Raw genomic sequence first — 25,569 nt, 5'->3', positions numbered from 1 at the left:
TGAACTTGTGACAACTTCTATTGGTATTTTGAAGCCACTGAGGAGTAGTAACTTCTAGCAGAATAGCAACAGGGTGGTAGAGTGGAGGCAAGATGTCAATCAGACCCTCAGTTCAGATAGTTCAGAGGTGATGGGACCTCATGGGCAGTGGGTATAAAGAATAAACAGTCGGCAGAAGGTTTATCTGTAGAGCATGAATTACCCATGAATACCCATAGGGGAACTGCTGAACTTTAGCTAGTTTTGTCGGGGGCAGAGGTGGTGGTGGAGGTGGTGCTGCTGTGGCAGAGGAAGTCTGATCATGTGTGAAGACAGTGTTTTTCAGTTATCTTTATTTCAATGTTCTGTGTATGAATAAACCAGCCTACTAGATGGACAAGGGGCATGAAGAAACTTACCTTGATTATGGTGATGGTCTCAGGAGAACGTACATAATGGCAGAACTGAACAAATTTTGTGCAGTTCATTATATTTCAGTAGCTCTTTAAGGCTAAAAAATCCCTAGGCCATTATCAAGTAATACTGATCTTAGTTACTCTTAAGAGCTTCATTGAGATATACAGTTCACTCATTTGCAGCATATGATTCATTGTTTTTTAGTAGAACAGATGTATGCACCATCACCACAGCCAGCGTTAGAGCTTTATCATCTCAAAAAGAAGCCTCTTCAGCCACCACCCTCTGCAGTCCCACTCACCAGCCCTATGCAACCACTAATTTACTTTGCCTTTATAGATTTCTCTTTTCTAGGCATTTCCTACTAATGGAATCACTTAATGTGTGTGTGTTCATTTGTTTGTTGGTGATTGGCTTCTTTGACTCAATAGAACATTTTCAACATTCATCCATGTGGTAGCATATGTTAGTTCATTCGTTTTTATGGCCAAATAATACTCAGTTGTATGACTGTACCACATTTGTCTATCCATTCCTTATCCTAGATTGTTTCCACCCTACACAGTTATGAATGATCTTAATTCTCCATAGCTATATGAAGGACAACAATAATCTTTGCATTTATCATGAGATTCTGTTTCTACGTTAGGGTGAAATTTTTTTTTTAAAGGCTGAATATTTGAGATTTTAAGTCCTAAATGTATAAAAAAGGGACATTCTACCAAGACATTTCCTCTGAGGCTTTAATTTGCTTTGATGCCTTCTTTCCCCTCTGGTTGGAATTTAAAACTTAGTGACGCATAGAGAAATGTTTCCTTTGTGGCTTGAGTAAAATAAATTCATCTAGGATTGAGAATTGAAGAGATTTGTGGAAATGTTGGAAATGTGCAGTGAAAGTTTTTATTTTACTTTTTATCTTCAAACAAGACTGTTTAATTTAAAGCATTTGTGGCTGAACTAGATGGGAGAGGTAGAAACTACAAGATGTTCTAGCAGCTGAAAAGACCTGAGAACCTAGGGGGTGGGTGGTTAAGTGACAGATAACAGGAATGTTTGTCTTCCTAGTTAATGCAGGATAAATCAAAATGTCAGAACTTATCTAGGGTAAGTTGTATTTACTCTTTGAGAGTTGAGTGAGTTGGACTGTCATGATACAATTTGGTAGTCCTGTTTGACATAGCACATTGAGGCAAATGCCTGCCTAATAGACTGGAGGAAAACTGGTTACTCATTTTGGGGGTTGGAAACCCCTTTTGGGATTTAGGAATGTGATTGGGCTATACACAGTCCTTCCTTACTCTCATTTGTAATTATCCCCCAAATTTTTGCATAAAATTTTGAATTAAGACATCAAAGACCCGTTGAAATTCATCTTTGCTATCTAGATAAACCCTTTAGGTTATGGTGGTGTTTCTTAACTAAGTACCAAGACTGTTGCTGGACCTGGTGTTTTGTTTTAGTTTTTTTAGGATTATAGTGTTTTGTTTTTAGAATCAGGTTTATGTAAGTACAGTTTACATACAATGAAATTCCCCTTTTTTTGTGTATAGAATTGTAGTTTCTAATTACTAGAGGTTTTACACACAGGATTGTTGATGACCAATAGCATTTATTATTAGCGATAACACAATGACAAGTAGTTGTTTGTTTTGCTTTGTTTCTTTAGTAAACTCTGCAACCAATGTGGGGCTAGACTTACAACCCTGAAATCAAGAGTCACATGCTCAGGTGGCTCAGCAGTTTAGCGCCGCCTTCAGTCGAGGGCGTGATCCTGGAGTCCCGGGATCGGTCCTGCATTGGGCTCCCTGCATAGAGCCTGCTTCTCCTTCTGCCTGTGTCTCTGCCTCTGTCTCTCTCTGTACGTCATGAATAAATAAAAGTAAAATCTTTAAAAAAAAAAAAAAAAGAGTCACATGCTTTACCAACTGAGCCAGCTAGGCACCCCCCAAGCAGTTTTGTTTTGAAAATACTAAACTTTGTACAGTATATGCAGTGGAAATTCTGATGTACATTTTCTTAATTTTTTTAAGTTAAAAAATTGCCTCATTTATTTTTTGCCTGTGTATATGTATATGTTATATATTCACATATAAATGTATGTGTATATGTGTGTGTCGTAGTACAAATTAAGGTAGTATAAGCTAAGCCATGTGTGGACACTAATGTATTACTGAACTACTTGCTTTTAGGAAGAATTAAGAATTGTGTTTATTTACATTGAATTGGCATTTATTCCTACTGCCTTCACCCCTTCTCTCCCATTACCATATCAAAACTGCAGTATAAAAATAGGTAACTATTCCATTCCACAAATAGGTATTAACCTTATTTGAAATGAGGGGAAAAATTTAAAGCGCATTCTCAGAGAAACCGTACTATAAATTTCAAGCTTAAATCAGTAGAGAAAATAAATGCCTGAAAGAAACCACGTGGGATAAATGTTTATTTAGAAGAAATTGCTTAAAGGTTAGTCAGGAATTAGAAAAAAAAAAAATTAGTGTTTCTTAATGGTTTAATGTGTTCTTGGGGCCAGAAAACATTCTCAAGGAATTGTCTTTTAATTTTGCAACTAAATTGTTGAGTAAGTGGTTTGCTATAAGTTGATAAAAACTTGTTTTACTTTTAAAGAAAAACTTTACAGTTCTTGGATGCTAAGGACAGTTGAATTTGGTTTATACTGATGAGACCATAAGAGGTACATTTGCAGTTGATACTATAAAAGAACTTAGTTACTGTTTTAACAGTTTCTCTTTAGAACAACATGCACAGTATAATAAGAATAATGCAGCTGCTGGAAAGATGGTAGAAACAGTTTCAAATTGCACATTTTCTAACAGTGTTAATTTCAGGTCAGTTAGGTTACTCTTTAACTTAAGACTCCGGGTAGAAAATCAATTCTCTTATTTATTTTGCCAGTCTGCCTTGAGAATAGTCTGTTCTGATTTGCTCATAATAGCTGCAAAATGGAATTCTTTGAAAAGGAACATCTTAGAGATAAAAGTTGACTTGGGGCCTTATCTCATGATGATGTGTTGATATATGTGTGAAAAAATATGTGCTGCTTTCTCCTCCAGCTTCAGGAATCAGGTGGCTGTGGCTTTGAATACTTTGCTGAGCTACTTCTTTGTTAGCCATAGGAAGTAAGTTTAAAGTCAGAGATCTGGGAATAGGCAGGAAAGAGAAGCCCACTATGTGCTCTTTATGGTACCCTTCCCTTGCTTTTGTAGTCTCAAAACTCCAGTTAATTTTTTTGGCTCGTTTCCATCACAATTACTTTGTGATTTTAAAACCTATTTCTGCCCTTGTGAATAACTTGGGAAATTGAAAATCTGTAATTTTTTTCTCCCCCTCCTGATAGGTGCTGGATAGTTTACTAGTCCAGTATGGAGTGGTGGAAAGCTGTGAGCAAGGTACATGTCTTCTCAATTGCTTTCAAATTTGTGAAAGGAAGGAAATAGAAAGAAAACTAACTTTTTTTTTTCTCTTCACTTTTCTCTTCCTCTAGTGAACACTGACTCGGAAACTGCAGTCGTAAATGTAACCTATTCCAGTAAGGACCAAGCTAGACAGTAAGCAGTTTGGAACTTTTAATCTATCTATAATAACTAGGTTAAGTATAGTGCTTATATTTTGGGCTGTTGGGTAGCAGAAATAAGTTTTATTTTGCAAAGTTGGACCCTGCCATTCTTTTTAAGTTGGAATGTCTAATAAGAATCAGCATTGGTAAAGATTTACTACATTTTCAATATGTCTTTAATGCCAATAATAGAGTGATGCAGTGTGAAGCTGGATTAACATCCTATTTGCAAAAAGCTCTGGGCCTGGGTATCCTTGCCAAATTACATAAAGACTTTTTCCCCCCCTTATTGGTATGATGCATACAGTATTGTTATTTTATGGAAAGCTGGTAAGTTGATCAAGTGTTGAACTAACAGTAGTGTTGAATACTAAGTTGTCTTGGTCCCTGATTTTTCTAATGATTACCATTATACTTTAGGAGTGTGCAGACATTGGATTAATGTAATTTACTTTGAGATTTGAAAAATATATTCCAATGCAGTTGACAGGCAAAACTTCATAGATCAAATAATCTTGCCTAGGAAAAGATAATTCTGTAGGCTTGGGACTGATATAATGAACTCACTGAGCACTAGACAAGATGAGGATGCCACAAATACTGCTTTGACAGAGGAACTTGGAACACAAACATGTAGGAATGGTCCACAAGGTGCTTATAGCAAAATGCTGAGTGTCATTAGACTGTGGGAGTCTTAACCACCTCTAGATACTGTATGGGCAGGAACAGACTGCCTGTCCTCTCTGGGTGAAAGGTGAAAGGAAAGACAATGCTGACTGACCCTGAGCTCTAAAGGGGAAAGATGAAACCAGCTGCAAGGGTGGGAACACACCTAGGTTACTGAAGGCAGTACCTCCTCAAGGAGGGGACTGACTATGAGATGAAAGATAGGGCTGGGAAGGAGATGGAAATTTGCATAACACAAATGGAAACTTACTTTTAAAATCGGTAATACTAGTAACATGTACAAATTTTTAAAGGTACAAAGATGTATACAGTGCAAACCTTCCTCTCAGTATTGTCCCCAACTTTGTCCCCTTCCTTGGAGATAACTACATAGAAGACAATGTGTGTATGTTTCCTCCTCTTTGTGTGCACGATCCCCTAACATTTGAGTGTTTCATACATGTAAATATATTTCTTATAATTACATATAATTTGACTGTATGGATATAGAATGACTGACTTAGTCCCAAATTGGATATTAAGGGTCTAGCAGTTATGAAAAATGCTGTGGTGAATCCCTTTTTGCATGTCATTTTGCATGTTTGTAAACATAGCTATTCGTTAAATTCCTGGAATTAGATTTGCTAAGTCTAGATGGATGTACTTTCTTTTTGTTGTTGGATACTGGCAAGTTATCCTTCATAGAGCTTGAAATTCTTCAAGTTCCCATTAGCACTGTGAGAGTCTGTTTCTCTTTATTCTCCCTAACATGGAGATAGGATAAAGATGTTACCCTTAACATGAGGTTTCATCAGACTTTGCTGATTTTAGTGGGTAAAAAGTCATAACTAATTATATGTTAATTTCATTTTTCTCAAGTGAGATTTCATGAGATTCACTTTTAATGTTAGTATGAGACTTTGAATATACTTAAAAGCACTACTTAAAAGCACTTAGTGTATATAGTGAATATACACTATTTTTCCTTTCTGTCTGTATCCTTCTTTCATTTGAAAATATTTAAGTTTATATGAGGTGTTTGGATATTATAGAAATTGTGGTATAAATTGTAAAACTGGCTTTAAAAAAAAACCCAACTTTTTCTTTAACTGTGTAAGGGGAAAACAGGAAAGTTTTGGGGCATCAAAGCGAGGGCAGTAAGAACACAGAGGGCTCCATTTTGTCTTCTATATTTCAGTCTTTACAAGCTCTGTCATGAATAATTGGTGGTCAGTTAGTTATCTCTTAGATGGAAAATAAGAGATAACATGTTAAACCCAAGGGTATTCGAAGATAGAGGCCTGTTTTGGGTGTCTATTTGAAAACTTACATGAGGCTAGGGAAAGGGGGAAATACTTAATTTAACAGTTAGTTATAAGGAGACATAACTTACATAGCACTGAAGAGACATGGAAGGGACTTAAGTGGGGACGGGCTGGCATTTAACACTCCTTTCCCTCTTAAAAAAATAATCCAACTGATTAAGAAGAGTACAAGCACAGGAAGTACAGACTGGCTAGTCAAGATAGAATTACTGTGTACATTAATCCTAACAGGACAGTAATGCGAATGTAGAGACATTTTAGTCTAAAGGTACTTCGTAGTGGTTTTTAGAAATTGGCAGGGTCTTGTTGATCCTAAGGAGAAAGGGAAAAAGACTGTTAGGAATTTGTAATTTAATAAATTAGGTAATGTAAACAAGTGCATTGGGCATTTCAGTAAGGGAAATAGTTATCATATCTCTTATTCTAATAGTTAATCAGTATTTATTTATTTTTTAATTTATGATTTTATTCATTCATGTGAGACACACAGAGAGAGGCAGAGACATAGAGAAGCAGGCTCCTTGCAGGAAGCCCACTGCGGCACTTGATCCCAGGACTCCAAGATCATGCCCTGAGCCAAAGGCAGATGCTCAACCACTGAGCCACCCAGGTGCCCCTTGTCAGTTAACATTTATTGATTACCAGCACTTAACCAAAAGATGCCAGTGAATAAAGGCAAGGTCCCTGTTCTCAAGGATGTGCCTTTCTGTGGTGAAAGAACATAGTGGAGGGAGGATCACCTGATTTTAATTCTTGCCCAAGTTGAATTTCCTTATAAGCCAATTGGGTTTCTCCCTCTCAAGAATTCCTGAGATCAAAGAGAATTAGAAAATAATGGTGTATTCAGAGAAAGTTACTAGATTTTAAAAATGGAAAAAGACAATTTTATGAAAGTGTTATGAAAATTGTCCATTAAAGTTCTCTACTAACTTTTAAAAAATGTGGAGTGCATTCTTGTTCTGTGAGAATTTATTTTATTTGAGAGGCATTGGATGTGATGGAGAAAGCATGGACTCGAGTCAGACTGCTCAGACTGTAACCTTGACTTCTCTGATGTTCAGGTTTCTGAACTGCAAAATGATGGTTGGCAAAAAAACCAAATATATTCATGCATATATACACATACTTAAAAGAAAATGGTCTTATCAAATGGCTTGGCATATAGGCACCCAGTAAAGAGGACCTCACATTCAACCCTCTGATTCTAGGTTGCTTCTAGAGCAGCTTGAAGTGGTTTGAGCTGGAGTTGGTCCCTCTAGGACTTGCTCCACTGAACCCTGTTCTCTGGGCTCCTATATGACTATCTACTGCCTACACTAGGCTGATGTGATTTCTTCATACTCTTTCCTTGGCAGCCATCCAAAGCTCACACCTTCAGGTAATGAGAGTTGAGTTGATAATCTTATTTGGCTTCTTTGTTACTGTAGAGTACATGTAACTGGGAGGTGCTTGCGTAGGTGTGAGTAGAGTGTGGAAGCTATACTCCAGAATCCTATTGCAAGGAATGGACTCTGTGCCACCAGTTTTCTCACTGTGACTCTGGCTGGGTTAATCTTAGTTTGCCTCTGTCTTGTAAATGGGAATAATTACAGTTCTTAGCTCATGAGACCATTAGGAGAAACTAACATAATGCCTCCAAAACACTTGTGATAATATAATACCTAAAAGGTAGTAAGAGCTCTAAAGTTAGCAGCTATTATACATTTTCCTAACATTTTTTATTGCCATTGATAATACCCTATAAATGTACAGTATACTTCATTTCAGATAATGGCTAGCCACCGATACTCAGGAATTGGAGTCCTAGTTTAGAAACCTGTGTGACTGCCTCTTTGTTATTCAAAGCTCTATGAATGCCACTTTTAAGAGGATTCTTCAGTAAGGCTGTGTCTCTAAGAATTTAACATGGAAATTCCTGCCACCTTCTGGCTAAGAAAAATCAAAGGTTAATAATACATACATTGCTATGAAATACATGTATTTGTTGCAATCTCAAGTCTTGAATTACTAATTTGTTGAAGTAATAAAGAGGGTAACAATGATGAAAACTTTAAGAAAATCATTAAAAAAAGAAGTATGTATTTTAGTATTTCTTGTGTCTCAGAGGGTTGGGTCTCTGGATCCCCTGTTTCCTCTGTCCTCTGGGGACTTTTAGATAATGCAGTCAAGGACAAGACATTACTCACCGGAAGGTTTGTAATGTGTGACAGAAATAACCCTTCAGAATTTGTAGGCATTTATTTAGTTCTTATACTTCCTTTTCTTTAAGGTTCTTATTTCTGATGTTTTTGTTAGGGAATAGGAATACAGTTTATTTATAGTTTGAAGTTAGCATTGCAGATGCTTTTACATCCATCTGGAGAAGTTGACACAATGTGGCTGATGGCTAAGGGGGAGGAAATTTACCCTTAAACTTTGAAAATTATGTAAATAGAAGATTTATTGTGGAAAAAGAATGACTGATAAAGCAGTAAGACACTATAATCTCTTGCCATTTTGCCATTCAGAGATAAATAACACTGTGAAATTTACCATCAAGTTTAGTAGACATTGCCCATGTCCTAACTTACAAAGTGACAAAGATAATTTTGTAGATTCTACAGATTGTCTTGCCAATAACTGTATTTATACTGTTTGTAATCTCTGTATAGTATTTTTATCCCTACCACAGTCTCTGTATCCAGCTGTCTACTTAACATCTAGGTTGTTGGAGATTTCTTTTTTTCCTTAGAACCAGTTTAGTAATAAATTCCTTTATAGGTAAATATTTGGGCTTTGTCCATAATTATTGCTTTACGTTGTAACCCTGCAGTGGTATTACCAGATGTTTACTAATTACTGAATTTGTGTGTCTCAGCCTCTTGCTACAAGGAGAAAACAGGAATGGTTGATTTTTCAATAATGGCTAAACCTCATTTTGTTCAGAACTATGTGGTATACAGTAGTGAGGTCTGGAGTTTTAAAATGTAAAGGAACCATTAACTTTTTAGTTTTGTCAGGGAGGAGGCTAATGCCAGACAAGAAAACAATCTTTCCAAGGTTACTTGGGTACTTACTGTTCAAGTTGGATTAGAATTCTGGTCCCTGGTCCACCTGCTTTTTTTTATTCCTCAGAACTGTATTTATTCTTGGTTAAGTTTAACTTCTCTGGGGCTCAATTCTTCTTTATCTCCCTCTTTCTCATCCTTGAGTTAAACTACTAATTCTCTATCTCAAGGCCCTTTCAGCTCTACACTGTGACCCACTCTGATAAATTTTTTATCAACACAATTAAGTGCTACCAGCTAGCAAAACTACTTAAAACCTTCTGATTAACTCTTAAAATCGCATCAGAGCAGAGTCTTGTAATGATGGGAAACAGGATCCTGTGTGATGCGCTTGCTTGATAAACATCCTTGAGTTCTGTTGAATGGAAACACATGTGTTTTGAGTAATTATGATAATTGTTTATCATACATCTTGCATATACAGCAGGTTTGGTGAAAATACTATAATGTTGGCCTCATGAACTCAGGAGACCATCGGATGACATTGCTGAATTTTAAACTTTGGTGGTGAAAAGGCTAAAAGCAATTGACCTAAAATTTAAAAACTTAAAATCTTTAATCATGAGGAAGCTGTTGCATGCAGTTAGGTTGCTCCTGTACTTTTACAGCCATATCCAAGTGGTTTGAGGAGTCCAGAACTCTTAGTTGGCAATTAGTGGGATACACAGAATATGTGCTGAATGCTCTCTGACAGGAACAGTCTGTTTGGCGTGGTTGGGGCCCAGGCTATCTAACTGGGTACCAGAGCACCAGGCTGTCTAACCTTCTGAATGAGAGAATCTTTTCTTTTCCCTTTAAAAAAAAAAAATTTTTTTTTAAAGCAAAACAAAGTTTGGAAGTGAGTTTATGTATGCTAAGTTGAGAGAGCGGCTTCTTGGGGACATGTGTGATTTTATTTAGATAGCCACAGAGTACTTAGAGGCGGCTGGTGATTTACTTGTATATCTCTGTTTATCCCCATGGAGAAGGACGTCTTTGTATGATCCTCTCTCTAAAGAAAGAAGTTTTTACTTTTCTTTTTTTATAACGTTACTGACTTATTTCTAACAAATTTTACTTTGTTTCTTCTGAAGCTGGCAATACTCAGTTGTATAGTGGGAAAGGGTATTAAAGCAAACTGTATTGCCTTTATGCTCATAGATATAGTTAATACCTTCATTATTGCATTCAGCTTTCCTTGTGTTTTTTTTTTTTTTTTTTTTTTTAGATTTATTTGAGAGAGTGTGCGCACATGTGTGCATGAGTTAGGGGGGAGGGAGGGATGGAGGGGGAGAGAGAGGGAAAGAAGCAGACTATCCACTGAGCACGGAGCCCGACACAGGATATGTGAGACTCATGACCTGAGCCGAAATCAAGAGTTGGATATTTAACTGACTGAGCCACCCAGCTATCCTTTCCTTACGCTTTTGAAAGAATCTTCAGTGATCTGTGTCACCATGGCCTTTTGAAAAAGTTGAAAGTTGCTTTGAATATCTAATTCATTGAAACTTGTGCAGTTCCAGCTTTCTAGAAGTATACCTCATCAATGTTAATAAAATTTCTCAGCTATTGTCATTCGTTAGAAATAACCAAAATATTTTATGGCCCTTAATCCACATTTTCCTTAAGAAAAAAGAGGAGAGGGAGAAAGAAAGGAATAATATGTTCATTTAGGGTTCTGTTATCAGAGTATTGGTAAAAGAAATTATGCTGTGTGTGCTGCTATCACCCTGTGAAACTTATGAAATAATGCCCTTGGATATAGAAATCACCAAGAAATATCCCATGATATACTGTATTGGGGGGAGGGGGGAAGCAAGACACAAAACAATATTAAGATCTCAATGATGCTTTTATTTTTTTAGGAATCTTAAAGCAATTTTTAAATAAAAAATGATCAAAATATTGATAATTTAGAAGCCATACATTGTTTTTTCCTGTATTTGTGTTCAAGTATGTATGTGTGTATTTGTAGGTATAATTTATAATTTTTCTTATTTACCAGTTTTATTGAGAGAGAATTGACAAAGCACTGTGTAACTTTAAGGTGTACACCATGACTTGACTTACATATTTGATGACATGATAACTAGGGTAAACCAATTAATATCTGTCATTGCATAGATACAAAAAGGAGAAACAATTTTTCTCCTGATGAGAATTTTCAGAACCTACTCTCTTAACTTTCAAATAAACCAAACAGCAGAGTTAACTGTTATTCTGTTGTTCATTATATCCGTAGTATTTACCTTATAACTGAAAATTTGTACCTCTTAGAACTTTCTTTTAAATTTGAGTATGGTTAACACACAATGTTAAATTAGTTTAGGTTCAATTATGCTTTTAAAGAGGGTACTGAACACATACATGTGTAAATGTATGGAAAGTACTGGTTCATTTGCAGACATTATCGTAGTTAACAATGATTCTGGGAAGGGTCTTGGGGGGTTAATGATGGGGACAAAGAAATTTCTCGTTACTTTTATATTTGTTTGATTGGGATGTCTTCCTGTGCTCTACACACTGTAGGACAGTGATGCAGCAGGAGATTCAGTAAAAAGAGCAGAATTAGGGGTCCTGAGAACATGGCGCCCTGTCTGCTTACCTGGGCCTGTCTTCCAATTCTGTGCTTGTGGTGCCCTTTGTTGTGTTAGACCTACCTCTTTTTTTCCCCTTTGCATTCAAGTCAGAAACTGAACCTGCAAATTAGGAAAACAATACGTGAACCACAAATGACCACTTTGAGGAACTAGAGAGAAACTACACCGTGCCTTTCTTTTTTTTTTTTTAAACTATCCCTGCTTGGGCTGAACTCAGTGCCCATTAGAACAGAATCTGAGCAAAGACTTTGTGTAACCCTAGGGGAAAAAATGTGGGACCTTTATTGGTTTTTAATTCTCTTGTGTACTGGGGAGTGTATATTTTTAGGAGTGTTTGTATGCTTTTGAAATCTTGGGTATATCTTTATCAATCTTTTGTTGAGTTATCGACTTATAAAATGCATAGGTAAGGTAGAACACAATGTAGATGAATCTTATAAACAAAAGTAAAAGATGCTAGGCATGATACATAATGTATACTCATATACTTATTTATATAGAATTTTGAAACAGGCAAAATAAATCTATGGTGTTAGAAGCCTAGGGGAAGGGTCATTACTGAATAGAGGTCCTGGTGGGCCTCTGGGGAATTGGTATATCCTAGATCTGGATATGCATGTTTGCCTTAAGAAAATTTATTGAGATGTATGCTAAAGATTGGGTACTTTTCCATAATAAGGTTTAAAAATGAAGAAAAAGGTGGAGCTCCTCTCAAAATATAGAGAGATAGGTGGGTAAATGGATGCATGGATGGATGGATAGATAAAATAGAAAATAGCTTCATTTGCTTTTTTTGGTTCACCAGCACCTCTGCCTCTCTGCCCCAGATCAGATCATAAACTCCACAAGGCCAGGGACTGTTATTTTCTCGGGGCCTTGCTCATAATAGGTGCTGAGAATTTATTGACTGATTATCCTGAGTATTAATTACTTTGAATCTCCCGAGTGGTTTAGGGATATTTGACCTTAAATTCTTAAAATGTTTTAATATTTGGGGCAGCCCTGGTGGCTTAGCAGTTTAGCGCTGCCTTCAGCCCAGGGTGTGATCCTGGAGACCCAGGATCAAGTCCCACATCAGGCTCCCCGCATGGAGCCTGCTTCTCTCTCTCTCTCTCTTTCTCTGTATCTCTAATAAATAAATAATCTTTTTTTTTAAATAAATAATCTTAAAAATGTTTTAATATTTGTATTTTTTAGGAGGGTGAAGTGAGGGAGGTACATATTTGTATTATCTTTTCCATCTGATTAGGAAAAAACAGACAAGACAAAGACTGCCAACTCCTCTTGCTGTTTGAGTACTCATAAGCTGTTATTAATCTCATGGGTAGTAACATTTTGTCAAACGCTTTTGATTAAGCTTTTTTTCTTCTTTTCATTGGTAGGTGGTAAATATATTCTCTTTGGAATCTTTTGGTCTTCTCTTCCCCGTGTGTGTGTGTGTGTGTGTGTGTGTGTGTGTGTGTGTGTGTGTGTTGGGTGTTAGGTGTTGGATTACATGTGTTACGGTTTTGCTACTTGTTCAGTGGTTTTATTCAGAAGTTTTATAGCTAGTGATCTTGAGTGGAAGAGATGGGTATTCCTTTGCTGAAAGGTTTATAGAGCTGGATTTCTCTTCCCATACTCTGCTCTTTGTCACCTTCCAGAGCATTAGACAAACTGAATGGATTCCAGTTGGAGAGCTTCACGTTGAAAGTGGCCTACATCCCTGATGAAATGGCTGCTCAGCAGAACCCCTCACAGCAGCCCCGAGGTCGCCGTGGGTTTGGGCAGAGGGGCTCATCGAGGCAAGGGTCTCCAGGATCAGTCTCCAAGCAGAAACCATGTGACTTGCCTCTACGCCTACTGGTCCCCACCCAGTTTGTTGGAGCCATTATAGGAAAAGAAGGTGCCACCATTCGGAACATTACCAAACAGACACAGTCTAAGTGAGTATCACTGAGGCTGCAGTGGCTTTAATGTTTTCCTCTTTGAATCTTAATAACAAAGTAAGTTGTACAGGTACGTATATGGTGTCCTTCTGAGTGTGGCTATGATCCCTCCTTGCACATTACTTGGAAATCCGGAAAAACCTTGTGATTTGATACCTTAGCGTTCATTTTATATAAATCTGAGGCTAAACCGTAGTCTCAAAGAGAACTTCAAATTTGCACACATGAATGGAAAACAAATGATCCCTAATCTACTTGTGATGGGGGCGGCACTGATGAACAAAAGGGCCACTTCTTGGTTCTTTCCTGCTCCCCTATCCACACCCCCATCTCCAGTGATACCCGCCTTCAGTGTTGTTGGGAGTAATTTTCTGGATCCAGTACAGAGATGGTCTTTCATTCTTGCTTTTCTTGAGTAAAAAAATAATTCAACACAGGTCCAAATTTATCCCATGATTAAGCCATGTAGTTAGATTGACTTTTCCTTTAGGCTGTTGTTCAGTAGTTTTACTATGCAAATTTTAAGGGATTAGAAAATTCTCCATTAAATATTGGAGCTAGCTTTGCAGGACTAGAAAGCAGGAGTTACTTGTTTTTATTTATGACAGTAGTCCCAGTGCCAAGCGGATTGTCTGGCATGTAGAAGGCTCTCAAATTTGTCAACTGAATGAAATGACTGGGTGTAAATTAAATTAGGTTTAATGCCCTTAAAATATATCTAAGATACATTTTATCTTATATTATCTTATATTATCTTATATTTATCTTATATTATCTTATATTTATATTTTATAAAATATATCTAAGATATATATATCAATTTAAAAGCTTCAGTGAGTTATATATTAGTTATTTTGCTTTGTTAACCATCCTGTTAGACTGTGTGGAGAGTTTGACCCAATGATGCTTAGCACTGAACTGTGCTCACCTTTAGTTCTGTAAAGTACACTAGGCACATATCTGGGACAGCAACTGCCACGTTTCCCCAAGAAGAGTGAGTGCACTGGGGAGAAGTGGCCGTGTCATTTTCTACAGAATGGTATGGAAATGGCCTTAGGCCCGCTACAGAGATGATAGTAGTTTATTTTGCTTTTTAAATTTAGTAAGGAAAATGATTTCATCTTACGTGGTCCAAGGAATTACGCAGTCTTCTTCTGAAAGTACAGCTATGGTGCTGTATCTTGCTTTTGTATGTTTGTTCCAGTAGGCTTAAGAGGATATCCATATTTATCGTAGGCACCATGCCTGTGTTGAACTAGCTGACTCATTTCTCATGCAGAACCAAAACGAACTGTGCTTAGTGGTGTTGCATGCCGGCTCTTTGTGCAGAGCGATGTCTGATCCTGCCTTCGCCTACCTTCCTCTGCTTTGAAGCAGGAGATGTTGAATACTGATTACCTTTGTGATAAATCAGTGGTCTTTGGCTTCAGAATGTAGGGAGTGGGAAAGACAGTTGAACCATAGTTTAAATCAGTTTTAATCTTAAATTTGCCTGGTTTTAGTATTAAAATTCAAGGGCTCCTTGCTTTTCTTGATCCACTGTTACCTGCAGAAACTAATTATTAAATGGTTTCCCTTCCTTGTCGCATGGCAGATTAGAGTTTTCCCTTTAAAGCTACTCATTTCCTTGTCAGAGGAAAGGGCTTCTATGATTTAAATTGAACTGTTTGTTTTATTTAAGGCAGGAAGATGGAGGATGGAGAGGGAAGGGAAGCAATTTTTGTTATATCCGATGATTCATTTACAGAGTTCTGCCAGTGGATTTAATTAACTCTTGCTGTTGAAACTAGTCATTATTAGATCCTCTGTTTCTGGAATGGTCTCAGAGGGCTACTCTGAGCAGTAAAGCAGTATTCCTTCTCTCAGAGGATCAGAGTTTTGTAATCCCTTAACATAGAGAATGGGTGGAAATAAACCAGGAGGAGGGAGATTAACATGTTACCTACTAGAAGATAAGGAATACTTACAGTGATGGAGGATTGAAACAGTGGTTGGAAAGATGGTTCCTGAGGTTGGGACTATTACCTAAGGCACTTTTTAATTATTTCTAAGTGGACCTTATTGTTTCATTTTTAAATTGCCTTTTTCTTTTTTTCTAAGGGTTTGGAGATATTTTTAAATTGAAGTATAATTCAGTGTATAATTACCTTACAGTGTTAAATTATTTTCAGGAATACAATATAATGATTCAACAATTGCCTACATACTCAGTGCTTACCATGATAAGTATACTCTTAATCCCTTTTATTTTACCCATCTCCCACCTACTCATTGCCCTCATTTTTAGTTCTACATTTTAATTCTGAGATAAATCTTCAGTTTTCAAACATTTAAGACCATGAAGTCCATGTATTGACTTTATTGGTGTGATGAAGTGGTCATTTTTTTTTTAAACCAAGTATATTATATTTTTATTTATTTGGCGGGGAGGGGCTGAGGGAGAGGGCGAAAGAGAATCCCAAGCAAACTCCCCTGCTGAGTGTGGAGCAAAATGCAGAGTTTGATCTCAACACCCTGAGATTGTGACCTGAGCTGAAATCAGGAGTCAGATGCAGAACTGACTGAGCCATCCAGGCACCCCTGAAATGGTCATTCTTATGGCCCAGAGTTCTGTAGCTTTTCTAGTGTTCCAGTGGCTAGAGGAACTTGCAAATACTTGATTTTCCCCAGACACACTTTTTCAGATAGTTGATTTTCTTTCTTGTACTTTTTAAAGAACAGAAGACTTATTTTGTATTTAATTCAAAATATACAGGCACCCAAATTTTTTAAAAGCAGGGGAGGGTTATCTTTTATCTTAGACCTAGGGGTAGCTATTGTTAAGTTTGGAATGTAACTTTATAGGACTTGTTCCTTGTATCTGCTAACGTGTAGCTTTAAAAGAAATCCTATCATGATATGTATTGTGTGGCTTTTCACATAAGATGAAGGACTTCTTACTATGTTGGTACCTGTAACTTTACAATATGTTTTTACACTGCTATATGACATATTACTTAACCATCTCTTCCTGATGGGCATTTTAAAGAGAATTCCAATTTTCTTTCTGTATAAGTAGTAATACAGTGAACATTATTAGGTTGGTGGTTTTCAACCAGTGGTGAAATTGTCTCCTAGCAGACAATTGGTAATGTCTGGAGACAGTTTTGGTTGTCATAACTGGATGAGGGGAATGCTATTAACATATATTGGGTAGAGGCCAGGGATACTGCTGAGCATCTTTCAATACACAGGACAACTCTCCCAATGAAGAATTAATCTGCCCCAAAATGTCAATAATGCTGAGGGTGAGGAATACTACTCTAGGCCCACATATGAGACTACATCCATAGGAGATATTATAAAAAGTAGAATTCTTGGGTCAAAAGATAAGCATTTTTGCTTTGACAGATCATGCCAACAAAATGTGAGTGTACCCACTTACCCATTCTCTTGGCAGTACTTAATTTTATCTAAACTATTTGAATGTCTGGAACACAATGGCATCTTGTTTCGATTGACACGTATGTAATTACTAGTGAAGCGAACATCATTTTGTGTTTATTAGCAATTTGTTTTTCTTTGAAGTAGAATTGCCATCTTTTGGGTTTCCATTGTATCTGTCTTTTTTTGCGGACTGTCCTCTCTCAAGAAGGCAAAATGTGGAAAGAGCCTTGTAAGAGAGAACAGATGAGTGAAGTCTCATATGATGGATAGTGGATATTCTGTGTGGCATAATGAGTTCAGCCTGGTTTGTGGGATTCCAGCGGTGGCCCTGTTGGTGTGTGTTTCCAGCTCCTGTTTGCTTTAGAGCTGAAGAACGCCTTTTGTCTGAATCAAGGCTCTCTGACATGAGATGTTAGTTCTTTGACACCAAAATGGAAAATTAGGCACATACAGTTTGGCAGAATGGAAAGATGTGCCTACTTGAGGAAAGGTGAATGGGGGTTGGGGAGTATTCCTGGAATTCAGATTTGTCTTTAAGGCATCAAAGTTGACAGCTTATCAAGAGTTTATACCCCTGAGGGAAGTGAATCATACTCTTTGCCCGGAAGTCCTATGACTTTCAAGTTGGTACTTACAGACTTTGTTAATTGTGAATACACGCTTACAGCTCTCCTTTTCTTCTTTCCTTGCACTCACCATAAGAATTGATGTCCATCGTAAAGAGAATGCAGGTGCTGCTGAGAAGTCAATTACTATACTTTCTACCCCTGAAGGTACCTCTGCGGCTTGTAAGTCTATTCTGGAGATTATGCATAAGGAAGCTCAAGATATAAAATTGTGAGTAAAGAGGATTAACCTGTGAAGAGGTTGATGTTTGTGCTGTTTTATTTTGGCATTCTAGGACACGGTTCTTAGGAATTGACAATAAACACAGGGAAATGCTGTCCTGAAGAGCTACCGTAGTTGGCATTATTGATTTGATTGTAAAGCATAAGTCTTTTAAGTATTTCATTTTCAATCATGTTTGGATATGAGGTGACTAGTATGAATGGGGAAAGTCTAGCTGTAGAAGAAGGCACTTTTAGGGGATAAGAAGCCCACCTCAAGGACCGGGAAGTATCCTTGGGATTTACCCAAAATGTGCCTTAAATCCTGACTTCTTTACTCTGAACCTATTGGAGCTCTGTTCTTGTCATCTGCCCAGCCCTGCTTTGTAGCAGCAGGGAGTATAGAGGTGGAGAAATCCCTAATCCTGTGCTAAGGCAAACTGGAGATTTATTTGGATGTTCCAGGTTGAAACTCTAAATGCCTATTCCACAGGAACTTTGAGCTGAGTTTGGGTTCTGTGCCACTTGAGCTTAGAGCACAGGGCTACCCTAAAAGAGGAGTCCAGAAGAAGGTACTGGAGTTAGTCTGGGGACCTAATCACCAGCACTTAGTTTGTAGGGATCTTTAACATGTATTAAATATATCCTAGTTATATGGTGATATATGTTGCTATGTTTTAAGATAATAGTTCTTTTTTCAAAATAGAGAAAAATTTTTAAAAAGCTCACCATCCAGATAATACAAGTGATATTTTAAAACAGTGATAGGTATCACTTGGAAAATCTAAAAGGTACAATGAAAAGTGAAAGCCCCCCTTCCAGCTCTTACACTCTTCTAAAGAGTAATCACTGTTGAGTTTCTTGTGTTTCCTTCTATAGGTTGTGCATATATCTCTAGGTATGCATTTTAAAGTTTATAGCAAAATCACACTGTTTTTGTATTTATACATTGTGTTCTGGTATTGGGGATTTAGGGATACGGATTTGAGTAAGAAGTTTTCTTAATGATACTAATCCTTGGAAGAAGTTTTCTTAATGATACTAATCCTTGGCAGAGATGCATAAAAGAAAATGGTTTTAAAAATTGACTTCAAATACTTGTTAGTGTTTTTTTGTGTTTGTTTGTTTTGCCCCTTCTATTCATGCATGCTAGAATGTAGGTCAGCAGACTTTAAACTCTACCTAGCATTATGCTTTCTATATGGTAGGTAGGAAATAAATGTTTAATAAATGGATATTGTCTTTTTACCTAGGAGAAGGTTTACTTACCCTGATTTTATGACCTTTTTTCTTTATTTACAGCACAGAAGAGATTCCCTTGAAGATATTAGCCCATAATAACTTTGTAGGCCGTCTTATTGGTAAGGAAGGAAGAAACCTTAAAAAAATTGAGCAAGACACTGACACTAAAATCACAATTTCTCCGTAAGTGCTGCCTTGCTTTCTTTGAGTTAGAAAATTTTGAAGTACTGTTTTTAAGTTGTAGGTTATATATTAGGCAGAGCTTCTCCCATCTTAAAGGTATTTGAGCTAGCCTGTACCATCATACTTAAATTTTGTCTCTCAAACTTAATCAACTACTGTTACTATTTAACTCTTATTGAAAGCATTATCTGTTCCTACTAAGGAGGCAGAAAGCACTAAGTACTTTACATTCATATTTTTAGCTGAGGTCTGAGGTTTTCAGATATATATTCCCAAAGTTTAAATATATAACCTAGTTTATTATCCATTGTCATATAACAAGTTATCCCAACATTTAACAGCTTGTAGACAATCAATAGTAAACATGGATTGCTCTCCTAATTTCTATGGGTCAGGAATTGAGGAGCAACTTAACTGGGTGGTTCTGGCTTGGGGCCTCTTGGTGTTGCTGACAAAACAGTGCTGGCTGTTGGTGTGAGGCCTTAGCACATTGGCCTCCAAACAGGGCTGCTTGGGTGTCTTTAAGAATTGATAGTTGTCTTCCCCCAGAGTGGATTATCCGAGAAAGCGCAAGAAGGAAGTGGCAGTGTCTTTATAACACAGCCTCCGAAATCACACACTATCATTTTTCTAATATAATTTACACAAGTCAGCTCTGCTCAGTGTGGGAGGGGCTATGCTTACTGGAGAGTTGGTCATCTTGGAAGCTGGCTGCCACACCGTGCGTCCCTGAATGCTCTGAAATTACATGGAAAAGTTTCTCTTAAAAAAAAAAAAAAAAAAAAAAAAAGATGGACAGCCCTGGTGGCTCAGCAGTTTAGCACCGCCTGCAGCCCAGGGTATGATCCTGGAGACCTGGGATGGAGTCCCCCATCAGGCTTCCTGCATGGAGCCTGCTTCTCCCTCTGCCTGTGTCTCTGCCTCTTTCTCTCTCTCTCTCTCTCTCTCTCTCTCTCTCTCTCTCTCTTTTTGTCTCTCTTTCTCTCTGTGTATCTCATGAATAAGTAAATAAAATCTTTAGAAAAAAAAATTAGAGAAAAGTTTCTCTTTTTGAGAGTAACTATTATTAGTTGACATGAGAGTACCCAAAAAAGCTGAGTGAAAAGAGATGATAAACTCAGGAAGAATGGAAAGGAAAGAGAGGCAGCATGTTTATGGAGCAAGGAGTTTTCAAAGAAGAGGGAGTGTTAGGAAGTCAGAAAGTCTGCTTGCTGTAAAGAAAAAAAACTCAGAGAGTGGTAAATATAATAAATGATCCTACCCTGTCTTGAATTTTACACCCAGAAAGGGGAGGGTTTTAAGAGAAAAAAAGTCTTAAAAGCTATTCTAAACAGCTATTTTAAAAAACCTGTCCTATAAAATGCTTAGTAGGGGAGAGGTAGGTTGAGACCAGAGATGAAAAATACACTTTTTAAGGCTACGAAATAATCTTCATTGTGTAGATATTTACCTTTTTAAAAAATTAGAGAAAAGTTAAAGAATACTAACCCATTCATCTGGCTCATGTTTAGCTTAAGACATTCTGCTAAGTATTAAAAATGAGAATTTTAACTTTACAATTATGAAGGAGTGCAATACCAATTTTCAGAGTCCTTTCAATCTACATATTTAGTTTTGTTTTCTATGGCTAAGTCTCCCAGTGCTTCCTCTCAAGGTTTTTGACAGGCTCAGGCTCAGGCAGCCTCAGATGTCATCTGAGTGGATTTTGAAGCTTCAGTAGGATCTAGGTCAAGCAGGGAATTTCTGAATATTGCTAATGCCTTCTAACTTTATAGCAGTCTAAATGGTCATCAAGGGATCACTTTTTAATTTAGTCAAGATGGATTGATTTATGTTATTTTCTCTATTTTTGATATAAACTCTAAAATTATTGGCAAAAAGTAAGTTTGGACACATTAATTCTGGTTTGCCTTTTGGGAATATTTCCATGCTTATTTCTTGCTTGGTGACCCAGAAAATGCAATTGCACGAGAATGCCACTTATGTTTAGAATTGGTCAGTGCAGACTAGGAGCATCTATATTAATGGTTATGTGTGTCTGGTTCTTGGTTTCCACTAAAACTGTACATCCCTCTAATCATGTTATGTTTCACTGTTAAATTGTGAAAAAGGTTCACCATAACACCGTATGCGAGAAGTATACTGTATTCCAAACATGAACTTCATTCAACTATGCGCACCTAGTAATTTTTATTGAGAAGGGGTGGGGGAAGTATTTTCTTCTGCAGCTTTACAGTTCTTGGATTCATGTCTTTTGGGGCTTACTCATTTTTCATCATGTCTGGCCACCCACTTTTACATATTGCCAGCCACCACACTTGGGTTTTAATTGCCATCTGTGGCTGAAATGTTATTAACTGTCTTCCTCCTATAATTTCCATTCTTTTTTCTTTCTCCTCTTTTTCATTCTGCAGATTGCAGGAATTGACGCTGTATAATCCAGAGCGCACCATTACAGTTAAAGGCAACGTTGAAACATGTGCCAAAGCTGAGGAAGAGATAATGAAGAAAATCAGGGAGTCTTATGAAAATGATATTGCTTCTATGAACGTTAGTTTTAACATGGAAGACATGCCTTTATTTTTTGATGAACAGTTAAAAGATGTTTTCAGTTGCATTAATATTGATGTCTTTAAATGGTGCCAGCATTAGATAGAGTTTCGAGTTGATTTTTAGCACCATAGTGAGTGTGCCCTAGGGTAGTTGGGAAGAGGGCTTGGCTCCCTGTGATTTTAGCATATTAGCCTTTTAGCCTTAGTTCCCTTATCTGTTATTGAAGGCTAATACCTACCTAAAAAGGTTGATATCTTCCTGTATTAACTTGAAGATCAGTATAGTAAGAATGTGGGCTTAAGAAGTGGGTATGTAAACTGGGTTTGAGTCCCAGCTCAATCACTTACTAGTTGCAGTTCTATTCACTTGGACCACTTATTTAGTCTCCAAGCATGGGTTTCCTCATCTGTAAAATGGGGCTACTGTGCCTACAATACGACTGAGATTATAATATAAAAAGCAACTGTTAAGAATTCAAATTTAAAACTTGGTTAGTCATAAACTTTGGAGACAAAAGAATTAAAAATGACAACCTAGCACAGTGAAGGCAATTAAAGTGAATGGCTGGCATTTCTTAATGGACAGACTGGTACAGAAAATGTAATATTTCAAAAGTCCATTTTGAATTTTCAAGTAAATGGTAAAAAAAAAAAAAAAACACTCCTCATTTGGGCCCTACACCTAAAAGAAGGGAAATATGGACATAATAGAATACCTTTTGTGAGAAGAACCTAGAAGAAAGCGGATTGTTCTAGCCCATGTGATTGGCTTCTGGACCTACCTTCCCATCATCACTGCTCATTCAAAGTTTCAGAGTCCCTGCAAGTACATCCAGCCCCATACACCTTTTAAAGAGATTCTCATGTATGCTCACATCTCAACCCTGTCATCTCCGAGACCTCACTTCCTTAACCTCTATAAAATTCAACCAGAACAAAATCCCCTTTCTGGCTCCTGGATCTACTCCAAAGATAGCTTTAGTTGCCATAGTTACATGGGATGGGACCTGATTTTCAAAGATCTTGACTTTGTTTCAGGCCTTTAGACTCACGGCCGCCAAATTCTATCCAAAGAGTGAAGATCTCTTAATAGCTCGTTCTACATATCTGGTTTGCTTTTCAATGCACAAATCTTGTTTGCTTACTTCTTCAACTAATGCAAGATTTTCAGTCTGTATTTACTGTGTGACCGTAGCATACAGAGTACATATTTGTTTAAGCACTGTGTGAGCTGATCATTAAGGAAAGGAAGGGTGTGTTTCCTGCTTTGAGAAAGCTAGTGTAGCTTTGCATCAAGGAGGGGGGCAAGTGAGCATGCAGATTTTAAAATATCAAGAAATATAAACGGATATATACTCAGGTGTAATTACTTGGAACATCTGCTTTGTTCTAAAATTTGAGTCATAAGATGATTTTTTTCTTTACTATAGAGGAGGTCACAATCTGAATATTGTCACATAAATACGCTTGATTTTTTAAATTGTAAAATGAGGGACCTTTTTACTATTGCAGCTTCAAGCACATTTAATTCCTGGATTAAATCTGAATGCCTTGGGTCTGTTCCCACCCACTTCAGGGATGCCACCTCCCACCTCAGGGCCCCCTTCAGCTATGACTCCTCCTTACCCACAGTTTGAGGTAAGATAATGAACCTTGGCTTTCTGTGTGGTTGAGTGGGATGCAGTCAGAGGGACACAGTCAGACTTTGTTGCCCTCAAGCAGTGTAATGTTAAATGCTAATTGGGACATATTCTAATGTAAAACCTGGTCCCCACATGATTTCTCAGTTGAGAGCCAGCATCTGCTTACCAGTTCCTGTCAGTAGAACCTTGTTACCTACCCCTCTGTAGAGTGGACATATGAATTATCCTTTTGAACTTTGGGGGTAATAGAGTTGTCAGCATTGGTTTTTAAATATCAAAAAAATTTAAGACTCTGGGGTGGGGAAAGAAGTTATTTCCAAAAGTTGAAGGAAAGGACTTTTAAAAGGCTTCCTTCGTCTTTAATTTCACTTGGAAATTAACTATTATGAAAGGTCAATAAAGACATGTTTTCCATTTTGAGTGTGTTTTTAAACAGTGAACTCAAGATGGTTTTGTTCACAGATCTGTGTGTGCATGCGTCTGCACACGCACAATTAAACTGCTTTTATTCATTTTGTAAAGAGGTAAACTGTCAAGAAAGAACCTTATTTTTATATTTGCTTTTGAAGAATAACATTTTTCCTAAGGTCAAAAATGGGAGACCAGTGATAGTATAAAAATACTTGCAACCAAAAAAAAAAAAAAAAATACTTGCAACCTAGCAGATACTTTACATAGTAATTTAAAAAAAAATAGTTCACAGTTCTGTTAATAATCAGAGAAAACTGGAGGTAAACAGGTGAAATAAAATTGGCAAAATTCTAGGATCTTCCTTCATGGGTTTGTTTTTACATCTCCCCCTTCCTGTTTGACTCTTCTATAATATATGCTTTGAGTAGTACCTTCTATACCAATTTAGGAGACTGTCCATCTGGAATAGGCTGGGCATTCCATTGTAACATTGCCCAGACTACATGTAGAGTAAAATGCTTCTGGAATTGTACAGAGAACACAGATTGCTGAGATTGTTCATATTTTATCCTTTTATGAAGGAGAATTTCCTTGGCCTGTCCTTAACCTTGGCCTCCTTCTGCAGTATTTCTGCCTTTATGGTTGGCAACATTTGTATTTTCCCCTGCCACTCTGAACATGTTTGGCCCTGGAAGCCATATAACAAAGCCCATTAATCTGTGTATAGGCATCAAAATTTCAACTGTGTATCAGTGTGAATAGATTCATCATGCATTATTTGAAGCTTTCCAACACAGCTAAAGGTGCTGTGAAGTAGCTGACATGTTTATACCTTGATGCTTAGAGGGGCTGAGGAAAGGATCCCTGGGATGAGAGCCCAAGTCCAGCCTAGCTCTGCCAGCACTTTGTATCGCCCCAGGTCACTCTCCTCTTCCCTCTGGGTTTGTTTTCTTACTTGCTTAATGAAGAAACTGAACTAGATGAATTATCTCTAAGGACTCTTGAGTCAGACATTTCTAGTTTTTACAGAATTCAATAATATGAAAAGTTTCAGAGGAGGGTAAAAGTAAACCTAAAATAGGAATTTGAGAGAATATGGCCTTAACCTCTAATATGGCTGCTAGTTTCTTTATTAGAAGTACATGCATTTGTCATATTACTAAGTTTAGGGCACATGTATCCCTAGGATTATTTTAAGAGAAGTGAAAGTATGTTGAAAACATTATTTCCAAAGGACTTTTATGATTTTAAATGTCTGAGTACTTTAAGCAAGTAGAGATTTTGTTTTAAGAATGGGAGAAGGGAGTCCGTGAGCTTTAATAAAAGCGAATCAAAAGTAAATGTAAGGAAGATGCAATTGGAAAAGGTGGTCTTTGCTTTTCCCAAGATTTTAAAATTAAATCAGCTAGATGTAATTAGAAGCAGCCAGTGAGATCAGGAGAAAATGGAGAAGCTGTAGTAAAGGTAGAAACACTGCAAGATGGAAAGAGCTCAGAACCCCTGAGGGTCTGGTGGTTTCACGGGCAGGAAAAGGAAATTCTCTTCATTAAGAGATAAAATGTGGACAATATTATCAATCCAAGTTCTTTGCAGAATTCCAGTGGGCATTTTGTTCTATGTGTATGCTAGGCAGTGATATAATAGAATTCCCAACTTCACACATGGACATTTCTCTGAATTGGTGCAGGAGGTACCACTCAAAACAGTAAGTGCTAAGAAAGAAGACAAATCTATCATCTCTGTAGTTGGAATGGTTGATAAATTATG

The 25,569-nt window shown here is 37.3% G+C and overlaps 1 protein-coding gene across 1 annotated transcript in view; it reads left to right on the top strand.

Moving 5' to 3' along the window:
- The window catches only part of IGF2BP3 (insulin like growth factor 2 mRNA binding protein 3), a 149,940-nt gene that overhangs the window by 102,126 nt on the left and 22,245 nt on the right, over positions 1-25,569 (top strand). The window contains exons 4-10 of the mRNA XM_072764544.1: positions 3,755-3,806; positions 3,902-3,965; positions 13,234-13,515; positions 17,647-17,781; positions 19,074-19,196; positions 21,611-21,746; positions 23,261-23,386. Of these exons, the coding sequence (XP_072620645.1) occupies positions 3,755-3,806; positions 3,902-3,965; positions 13,234-13,515; positions 17,647-17,781; positions 19,074-19,196; positions 21,611-21,746; positions 23,261-23,386 (918 nt within the window). The remainder of the gene's footprint in view (positions 1-3,754; positions 3,807-3,901; positions 3,966-13,233; positions 13,516-17,646; positions 17,782-19,073; positions 19,197-21,610; positions 21,747-23,260; positions 23,387-25,569) is intronic.

Source organism: Vulpes vulpes, chromosome 7 (assembly GCF_048418805.1).
Source record: "Vulpes vulpes isolate BD-2025 chromosome 7, VulVul3, whole genome shotgun sequence".
NCBI classification, from domain to species: domain Eukaryota; kingdom Metazoa; phylum Chordata; class Mammalia; order Carnivora; family Canidae; genus Vulpes; species Vulpes vulpes.
Note: the sequence above shows the minus strand (reverse complement) of the source record. Positions and strands in the feature narration are given on the sequence as shown.